At 37.1% G+C, this 11,408-nt stretch overlaps 1 protein-coding gene across 1 annotated transcript; it reads left to right on the top strand.

Moving 5' to 3' along the window:
* The first annotated feature begins 2,669 nt into the window (after positions 1–2,669).
* On the top strand, positions 2,670–10,501 carry LOC306987136 (uncharacterized protein). Its single transcript, XM_079591181.1, has 6 exons — positions 2,670–2,764; positions 7,768–7,805; positions 8,129–8,407; positions 8,643–8,888; positions 8,981–9,052; positions 9,143–10,501. Coding segments are annotated over exons 1-6 (945 nt in total). The 5' UTR covers positions 2,670–2,762; the 3' UTR covers positions 9,451–10,501.
* The last annotated feature ends 907 nt before the right edge of the window (positions 10,502–11,408 follow it).

The raw sequence follows: 11,408 nt of genomic DNA, 5'->3' as shown, positions 1-11,408 counted from the left end.
AGCGTACAACCATAATCATTTGAGGCTAATATTCAGTAAAATAGCAATGCTTCTGTTTCTGCCACCGTATTTAATGCAGTATATATTAATCCAATAACTATAAACAATATTCAAACTTAGAGTTTAAGTAGCATGTTTTAAGCAACTGACATTTTTTACATGTCTAAAGAAAAGTCAAGTTCTGTCATTGCCAAAACAAACAAACACATGCTTGAATAAAGACTTTTGTTAGAAATGTTATGTATATATTCAGACATTATATATTTAGGAGTATTAATATATAAGCTGAGTTTAAGAAAACTATTAATGCCATATATTTTATGGCACATAAAGCTTGGCTATAAATAAAAATGTGTTCAGTGTTGAGAGTTCTGATCAAATAAACAGGTCTCCTACAATACTTTATATTGCAGTGAGTGCAGTTCTGCGCTATCTCACGACCAATTCGTACGAATTTGTACGAGTGATTAAAAGGTGGCTAATTCGTACGAATTTGTACGACCTCACTCGTACGAATTTGTACGATTTGTCTAAACCGACGTGACGGTTGGGTTTAGGGGCGGGGTCAGGGGTAGGTCATTCGTATGAATTCATACGATTTTGGCAAATCGTAAAATATGTACGTTTTAGCAAAAAACGTACAAATTCGTACGAGTGAGGTCGTATGAATTGGTACGAATTAGCCACCTCGTAAAATTCGTACGAATTGCCGTGAGATCGGGTTGCTGCTTATAAGCTGTTTTCTGCAGTTACTCTTCCTGTAATCTTCTGTCTTCACTCCTTAAAATATCATCAAACTGATCTTCGCACTCTGAAATAGCTTTGAATCTCCCATCGTCCAGACGGAGCTCTTGGATCAGTTGGTGAAATTCTCCATGGTTTTTACTTTTTTGAAGGATGGGGTGCACGCGCACCCAATCACTATTTGTTCTCTTCTCCGAACATAGATCTTGTAGCAGAGCTGCAGAGTAGGCTACAGGAAGCGTTTATCGCAACGGTGGTGGAAGTGGAAGTGACAAGTGCTCGTCGTTGCCGTTGCGGAACGCGCAGTTCATGGTTGCAATAGCAACGACAGACGCCACTGGAGCGCGCGCTTGACAGAAACGGAGTTTCTGCGACACGCGTCACTTCCGTATTCCTATGTGAGTGTCGCTCTGTTTTTCAATGGCAAGCCATTTTAACATTTAATCCGTAAAACATAGTGGTATGTATTTTCATGCTTTTAGTATGGTTACTTTTTATTTTATTTTATATGACCGGTAGTTTATATTCATTATACCAGTGTTCAGTCTTTAAAATGATCTTTATAAAGATACTACAGCTTATTAATTAGGTACTAGTTCTTATTTCATTAGACACCTGTGTTCATTCCAGTAGTGACTAGTATTTAATTATACTTTACTTTTTTTAGTTACTAGTAACTTTTTAGACTAAAGGCCCTTTAAATGCAAATGAGCTGCTGCAGAGGGCGGGGTTTCAAGAGCTCGTTTGTGTTAGCCAAGCCCGGATTATCCAATGGGCATTATGGGCACGGGCCCAGGGGCCCATGAGCACTTGGGGCCCAAGCGAGGGGAAGATTTTAATTTTTTTTTTTACATTTCCGATAACGGTGCATATATTTGCACTAAGTGCCTGTCTTTTTAGTAAAAAGATACCCGCCACTGAGTATCTAGGCATAGTTTGGCGTGAGGTACTTGAAAGTAGCTTTTGACTCGTTCGACCTGAGTTCGAATCCGCCTTTTGCCGAACTCGCTCTTCTCCCTCTTCCCAACACATGTAAAATGTAGCTATAGCCTAACATAAAGGTCTCTAGCGTTATATTTTGCCAACGAACTAAAATCGAAACTGTGATATGGCTTTGTGCCTTTATAAAACAGCACTACACTTTAAGCCTATAGGCATTCTGTGTGTGCGGCGTGATCTAACGAGAAGTGCGCACTTTGCTCACGCGATCAGCAGGTGATCTGGTGTTTTCTCCTAAATAAAACAAAAACATTGTACAAAACATTGTGCCCAGGGGCCTGAGACTCAAGAAGAAGTGACAACATGTAGAAGCAACTGGACGTAACCGCAACATTACACACTAACTACAGTTAGAAAAGTCAAATCATAATCAACCACCCCTTTACAAAATTGCGTTATTTTATATGAAAAGATTAATAATTGTATTTTATTGACAATATAAATATTTTAGTTGGTCTTGTATATATTTTTTATTAGATCAGATAACATTTGAAGTTGTCATAATGTTACAATGTACTCCACTCCACTCACTTCTATTCTTTCGGGGTAAATCAAGAAAAAAGTATACACTGTATTAATAAAACAAAACCACATAATTGTACTAGACAAAATAAATACTCTGAACCCCAAATAGGTTTACACAAACTGAATAAGTCATAACGCATTACGAGTAGGCTATACCATAATAAATCTAATACCTAAATAAAGTAGGCTATACCATCTAATAAATAAGAACAATCTAATGAATAAGTAACCTAGAACCTAATGGAATAGCTGCTGCTAGTATATAATGTAGTAGAATGAACAAATATAGGCTAGTACGGTTTAGGATTAAATGCTAAATCGGTTTGCCATAAATGTTAAAGCGCTTGATAGACTGTTCCTTTAAAAATACAGCCAATGAGAGTGAGAAAGAAAAAGTGACTGCCGCCGATCGCTCCTCCCAGTATATGGCAAAACGAGCTTGGGTGATTTTGATAAAGCCTGGCTGAACATAAGACCCATGCAGAGCTTTTACCATGTAAGTTTTTTCATTTTCATATTTTACTTTTTATTAAATATATAATGCAAGCTTGTGAGTTGTTATGTTATTATACCAATGGTTGTCTGTTTGTGGAAAACTAAACCTGCCTGTCGCTGCGCCAATTTATGTTTCTGCCGGTTGATGGCCAGTGCCCAGTGCCCAACCAAACTCCATATCGATGATATCTGATGATCAGTAGCCTAGCGGTTCAGTAAATAAAATAATTCAATAGGCTATACCGATTTACAATAAGCACTTAACTCAAAAATAAGTGTTAAATAATAAAATAACTTAAAAATGATAACTTGAAAATGATATCTCATGAAAAAAAGGCGAATCCGTAATTTCTTTGCAATTTAAAGGTAGACACTGTTATTTCGTCAGTCAGTCAATTGTGAAAGTCTAGTGGCTGAAAGCTTCTGGCAACATTAAATCCAGGAGAGAAGAGCATTCTAGTAAGGAGGAAGTAGTTTGAGTATAGGCTAAGCAAGCCATCAGAGCATGTGAGCGAAGTGGAGCAGTGTGACGCTCAGCTCAATATTCCGCTCTATGCGCGTGCGCTCCGCTCAGTCGCTCGCGTCCCAAGCGAACGCTCCACTGATGAATCGCTCACGCTCACCGGTAAAACAAATCCCGCTCAGACATAAAATGTCTCTACTTGCTTTCTGTTTGTACTTTGTTATGAATATCTTGAATAAATGTATAAATTACAGTAGCTAGGATTGTAAATAGAAGTTATTTCGGGGTTATTCTGAATAAAAGTCTGTTCTTTTTATTCATTAAAATGCATTAAATTAACTTAATTAAAAAAACATGTCTAGTCCTTTGGCAAACTTCCCTATTAAATGCAATAACTGAAAAGGTATATTTGATTTGCGTTATTTTATTTCCGTGAACATAACTGCAGTTGCAAAAACAGGCATATTAAAACGCGCGCACACACACACACACAAACAAGATGAAATGCATAGAACTTCACAAAACACATCTGGACTATCTCATAAAAGTAAACACAGGTGAAATGCACTTAACAACATCTTATCAAAGCACAGCTGGATGATTTACTGGCATTAGTCAAATAAACGCGCGTTCTAACGTTTAAATAGACTAAAACTGCGGGTATAATGCGGTCTATTTAAAAACGTCTCAATCTTTACATCACTTTTAGAATTTACTTTTAGAAACATTAGCTTGGACAAAGTATTATTTTCAAAGAAATATTTTCGACAGCACTTGATCCAGTAACACTAACTCTTTCTCCACTATTCTATCTTTATATTGGCCTATATATATAAAAAAAACATGCGTTAGATTGAACTGCGAAGGGTCATAGCACTTACATACTGTTGTCCTAGTTTAATTGCTTATTGCTCTCATTTGTAAGTCGCTTTGGATAAAAGCGTCAGCTAAATGAATAAATGCAAATGTATTAGGTTTCAGGCTCATGCGGTGTGCCCGGGACAGTAATCCAGCGGCGGAAAACACGCGCTCAGCACTGAGATGTGTTTAAACTTGAGTCAGCACTCAACTCCATAACCAACCCACTATTGCTTTAGCTAATTCACCGATTCTCGAACTAGCAAATCACAATAGGGCATTCTGGGTTGAGCGAGCGGCGCTGAGCGGACGGAGCGAGGATATGGACAAAAATATGGACGTAGGGAGGTTGCCGCTTGTGGGTTTAACGCCGGTTTCACACTGCATGCGCTAGAAGAGCGTCAGCAGCGCATAAGCAGTGCGTACAGTGAGCGGAAGCAGGACACGCGCGTTTTGCTTCCACACTGGCAGCGTTTGACACGCGAAACTGAACCGCGGCGTGTGTAGCTACAGACAGAGTAACCTACTCTATAATGGGTAATTTAATAAATTTGTTGTTTCTTGGAGAAAGGTTTTCTTCATTTAAACTTGTCAAAAAAAAAACTTAAAAACTTACCATCTGCACCAAGAGCCACTGCAACTTCCTCCCATGCCTTTTCCTTTGCCTGTGAGTCTTTATAAAGTATGTTTCTTGGATCATAAATAATTGAACGTTTCTCAACCTCCACAATGAGACGAGTGTCGTCCATAGTTATATTTTCAGGTGCACTCGACCACGCCTGACACCATGTGCTTTTATTTGATTGTCAGCATGACATCCTTATGGCAATATATATATATAATATGTGTGTATGTATGTATGTGTGTGTATATACATACATATATTAAATTAATCTGTAAACTGGCAGTATACATCGATTAAACTTGTTTTTGTAGTTTGGTCAACAATTTTGTTTTGGACATTTAATTTTAAATTGATGAAGGTAATTTGATTGACTGTTTAAAACACAAGAGATCTCATCAATGTGCTTTTTGGGTAAAACTGCTGTGTGTTTTGGCCATGGAAAATGCATGGTCACTTTAATTCAGCGTAAGCGGCGCGTTAAAAATAGACTGGGCGCCGAAACTATCGTGGCACTGCTGTTCCTGCTCTGCTCCTGCTACGCGCTGCCGCGCCGCTTCTGCGTGCGGTGTGAAAGCACTCATTGAATAACATGGACGCCGAAAAAAATACGCGCAGCTCACGCGCCGCTGACGCTTGCGGTGTGAAACCGGCGTAAGCGCGCGTCAAGTTTTACAGCAGTGCCCGCTAGTTGAGAGCATAGACAGTATATAAGAGGTTGAGAGAGATGTACTCGCGCATGCGCTCTTGACTAGGCCTTTATTGCATCACAATAGAAAGCCGGAAGTATACTTTACTATACTATACCATAGAGTCTAGACAGTATATGTACTATACTTTTTTTTTTTTTTCATTGCAGATCACATTTGTTACAATTTGCCAAAAAAAGAAATTGACCTTGTAATACAAAAATAATTTAGTTACAGTTCACGTTTTCATAAAGAATAAAAATAATAATAATAAAATAAATACACATCAGCCAATAGACAGATAATTGAAACAAATATCATATAAGTAACAAATAATCTGTTTAAAAATGATAAACAACATAAAAGTACACAGCAAGAGTATCAGACAGAAAATATCAGTTAAATTAATTATGTTAAATTAGATAGGCTAAGTATTGTATACATTTTGATGCTGATTTACCATCTAATCCAGAAATACAGTCTATATCATTTTTTTTAAAGTTTAAAAACATTGAAAAGAGGTTTGTTCTTCATAAATGTCGATTTATGAATAAAGAATTTTCCAAGCAAAATTAATAAGTTGACTATATATTGTTCTGGTTACAATAGCAAATTCTTTTCTTGGAGGATGGAAATTAAATTTATGGGTGAAGTCGTCATAAGTTAACATTTTATTTGAGTTATTTAATAATTGGAATAGCAGTAGAATATCATGTTTAAACCAGTTTTCTATAAAGAGAGTCTTGTCGAAGTATACTATATTTGTCCAGTTGATACAATGATGCCATTTATTATTATTATGTTTTTATAGTGGTGTTATTAATATAATTGTAAACTGTTTTAGCATGACAGTCTACTCCGATTGGTTGGTAGCAGGGAAAATAACTTCTAAAACATGTTGCTTATGTAGGCTATTTCTTAAATATACATGTATAAAACCAAAGTTTTGTTTCCTACAACGGATTGTAAATATTCACCTCATCCATCATATAGGCTACTAGACTATATCGGTCTGAGAAACTGTTCAGTGTATCGCGAATGCTCGACATCGCTTTATCCACAAATCTTTCTACTATGCTCTCAGCCACACTCGGTTTTCCGTTTCATTTGTCTTCAGTGGAGAAATTACACCGATAACCATGTGCAGGAGGCTGAGACACGTCACACACTAGCGTTAGGCCTCAATGTCACACACTATAGAGTCACCAAATTCAGTTTACACATCACTGCTGTCCTGATGGTTATACTACAACACTTATTTTGGGAAAATGTCTTTTTGCACGATTTTTATTTAAACAAAATATTCAATATATATTCAATAAGTAATTCACTGTTGTTGCCAAATTCAGTTCACACATCTGCTGACTGTCCTGAAGGTTATACTACAACGCTTTTACGCGTTTAAAGCTCTACACGGACTTGCCCCTATTTATTTATCAGAACTTTACGTGTTTATTCTCCTCAGAGATCACTTAGATCTTAGTTTCAGCTGATATTAAATGTCCCGAAAGCTCGTTTGAAAAAAGGACATAGGTATTTTTCAAAACTTTGGAACACATTATGATTAGAGCTTCTCCCACATTAAACGTTTTTAAAGCATCAATTAAAACCTGCCTTTTTTCTCAGGCTTACTAGTAACTTTGTTTTATTTTGTATGCCTTTTTTAAATGCTATGGGGTTGCAGTTTTTGTGATGTACCGGACAGGCTATGGCTATGTTTTGCTCATATTAATTTCTGTGTTCATTGTTTAGATTTTTGTTTTGAATTTTTGATATGTTCTTTTTTACTATGTGTGTATTTTTGCTTTACTTGTGGAGCACTTTGGTCAACATTCGTGTTGTTTAAAGTAGCTATGTAAATAAACTTTGACCTTGACACGCTGGCGATCTCTGCTGGTCAAACTGTGTAAATGCAATGAAAACTCAGACCAAACATGAGGAAAAACAGCTTTTACAAACACACAGCAAAGTAAAATATCAACTGCCATTAACTTATCTAATAAGATTAAATATCAAGTGTCTGTATAATATGTGTTCTTAAATGTATGTTCAGGGCTTGTTTTGTTTGTTCCATGGCTCAGATAAACAGGCCAATAATAGACTATAAACTATTATTATTATTTTTAATTACTAATGTATATTTATAACCACACACACACACACACACACACACACACACACACACACACACACACACGCACAAAAATGTCCTTTGTGCTTTCTATGATGGGAGAAACGAAGATTATAGTTTGATGTTTTTTAATCATGTAAGATCCACATGTGGATGAAAATCTTTAAATTAAATAAAAGTGAGTGTGTAATGTATTCTGTATCCGACCCGTCACATAACACACCTTCTGTTTTCTCATCAGGATGATTCTTCTTCTGCTGTGCTTTATCAGCTACAGCGGTCAGTGTCATTTATGTTAAATCTTTATTTTTTAGTTCAAGCTAAAGTTATTCTAATAATTTGTTTTTTTGTTGTGCCACTCTGTGATTTGTGGGTATTTGTGGATTAATGGTGTAAATTTCTATGCAGTTCCTTCTGGTTCATTGATTACATAATAAAGAAATAGAGAACATAAACTGTAAATAAACTTCATTTATTTATTTATTTTAATCCAGTTCACTAAAATAACTACACTAACTTATTGATTACAGAAAATAGACAGAACATTTATTTTTCAGTATTAATCTTTTGTATTGAGTGAACATGAGTGTGTGTGTTTGCAGAAACTGAACCTGTGTCAGGAATAAAGGGAGGAATCGTCTCTCTATCGTGTGGATCTGAGGACAGAGAGATTGTGGACATCAGTTTATACAGTGTGTTAGAAAACATCCCTGTGTGTGTGAAGAACTGCAGAGGACGAGTGTTTAAAGAAGGATCATGTGACGTCGTCATCACAGATCTGAGACTGAGGGATGCTGGGAAATACTTTTTATATGTTTATTACAATAATGATCAGGCAGAAGTGAAGCGACAGATCCTGGAGTATCATCTTCTTATTCACGGTAAAGTCAAAACTGATCAAACCATCATCATGTGTTTTAATAGTGTTGGTGTTGTGTGCAGGACTAGAAACACTGAAGGGGACAAACTTAATATTCAGAGTGGATTGGGTTTTTCCAACGGCTGATTTTATCTAAATAATAAATGTTTACTTCTGTCCCCCAATCCTATATATGATTATGGCCTTGACTGATTGACACTATTATTATAATGATGAATGTGTCTGTGTCTCCTCAGATGAGATCTCAGTGCAGAAAGGAGACGATCTGGAGTTGGATGTTCTGTTGATCAACGCTGATAAAGTGGAGAGAAGCTCGAGCTCAGGCTGGACAGAGCTGTGGACGAGAGGTCACGGGGTCAGCAGTGATCGACTGACCGACAGAGACGAGACTCTGATCATTCATGAGTTTACAGTCAACGACACTGGAACATACAGAGTTCTGGACTCAGATAATGAAGTCTGGATCACAGTCACAGTCACCGGTGAGAGAAGATCAGTGGAGGAGTGGAAATATTATATTTAATCAGTAAATTAACACTAAACTGCATGAATAACCTTTCAATATTCTGCACAGAATCTAGTCTAGACTCGAAGGGGAATCTGAGCGACACAGATGAAGACGACACTGACGACACTGGACATCGACGTGAGTAAACATGAGCTTTACAGGAGTTCTTCAACACTGAATTTAAAGTGAAAAAACGAATTGTCTTCCCACTTTTCCCTTCACCTGTAGATCATTGGATGTTGCCGGTTGGACTGACTGTGGTTCTGCTGGTTTTGAGGGTTCCGGCTGATGTCGTGATACACAGACGTCGGTACAGAGATTACTTGAAGGGGGAAAGAACTGAGTTCAGGGATCCAGAAGTATTCGGGTCAACAGCCGTGTTTCCACTGTCACTTCCGGGTCGTGATCGGGCCTCGTCTGGACAAGCGGACAGAGTTTCTGGCCCGTCGAATACCTCAGTCCAAAGCGGGTCGACTGGGGCTTCAGGAGGTCATGAACAGAGTTTGTCTGAGTCTGGAGACATCAGCGCCGGATGAGTCCATGTAACATCAGCGATAAACACTTTAACATCATCTACCTCAGAACTCACTTTCAGAGACCGCAGCGAGAGTCTGAAGAACTTCTGTTAGTGATCCGAACTAAGACTGCTGTGCGGACAAAATCTGACTCAGCATGTACATGGACCGACACACAATCGTGGACACACTCTAGATTTACTTATCAGTAAGGGTCTAAACATTTCATCGATTGTTATTAAGGATGTAGCACTGTCTGATCATTTCTGTATTGTCTTTGATATATTGATCTCTCCTGCCATTGAAGCTAGATCTGTGTCTGTCAAGAAGAGATGCTTAAATGAGAACACTAGTGTACTATTTATGAAGGCTATATCTTCAACACCAAGCATATCTGCTGACTCTGTTGATTTTCTCCTTGATTCCTTTAACTCAAAAGTTAAAAGTGTAATTGATGATATTGCTCCTGTGAAAGTCAGGAAGAGTGGTAGACAAAAGGCACCCTGGAGAAACTCAACAGCAGTGCAAAATATGAAAAGACAATGCAGAAAAGCAGAGCGCATGTGGCGGAAGACAAAACTTGTAGTCCATTATAACATCTACAAAGACACCATCCATGCTTTCAATATGGAACTAGGCAAAGCTAGACAGACTTTCTTCTCAAATATTATAAACAGCAACTTAAACAACACACACACTCCTTTTGCTATTGACTCCCTGTTCCAATGCATTGATGAAGTAAACAGTTGGATGTGCCAAAACTTTCTTCAGTAAACCCTCTGGGGTCGGCAATCACGCCGGCGTGATCTGCTCGCTTTTTTCTCATCAGTGCAAAAGAGATTCAAAATACTCTGTTGGTTTTGATCTTACATTTAAGTGTTTTACATCATCCAGTTAAGTTTCTATTATTTTTGTGTATACTCACAATAAAAACAAAGTGTTACCTCTGTAGGCCTCTCTGTGGCAGCAGAAACGGTTTCTTCATCCCCATCGTCCTGTGAAGAGGAGCATTTGGTCGAGAACACTTTATAACACTATTTGTCATGATTTCTGGTGTATTGAGTCGGCTACTTACAACTGACCGGGGTTCTGTTGGGACAGGAGGCTCCAAAAGACAGATATTACCATCAGAATCAAAGTCAAATAAATGGAAATATCAAAAATACCCTATATAAAAAAATAACACATATGTAGACCTCTTACATTTTATGAGGCCGTTGGACATCCGGGAGTGACTCTGATGAAGGATTCCCTCAGCCAGAAATGCTCATTAGACACTGGATGCTATTCAGTTATTCCAGTGTCACCTCTGATGTTATAACAGTTCAGTTACTCTAAAATAGTTATTAATTACTAACTTGACATCTGCAACAGTGTAATTAGATTAATGTAATAATAATGAGAAAGTATTGGTCTACGTATTACTAATTACTAAATCCCATATCAACCTCAATCATTTTGAGAGACAAGAAACTGCACTTTTAATGCTTTCAAATTAACAATATACAATTGCATGAATATTCTTGAATTGACCAAAGTGTGTAGAGCACTGTGCCACTGTTCGTCCGACTGTTTGCACTGTATTTTATTTTATTTTATTTTTATTTTTTTTACTCTAAACTGTTTTAATTATTCTTATTTCTTTTGATTATTTTAATTTCTTCTATGTAAAGCACTTTGAATTACCATTGTGTATGAAATGTGCTATATAAATAAACTTGCCTTGCCTTGCCTTGCCTAGAGGGAGAAGGTTACATTAAAAATAAACCTTTTAAAATGTATGTTAATTCCACTATTGTTTTATACAGAATTGTTCTATAGTCTATGCAGTAGCCTATTTAATGTAATTACATCAGATTTTATTTTAAATTACAGAAGAATTAAGAGTAATCCCTTTAATTAAATTACAATATTTAGATTACTTGGTCATTAATTACACTCAAGACTGTATAACAGTAAAAACTCTTTGTGTCTGGCGC

This window comes from Phoxinus phoxinus (genome assembly GCF_949152265.1).
Source record: "Phoxinus phoxinus genome assembly, chromosome: 19".
Classification (NCBI taxonomy): Eukaryota; Metazoa; Chordata; class Actinopteri; order Cypriniformes; family Leuciscidae; genus Phoxinus; species Phoxinus phoxinus.
This window is presented reverse-complemented; position numbering and strand designations above follow the sequence as displayed.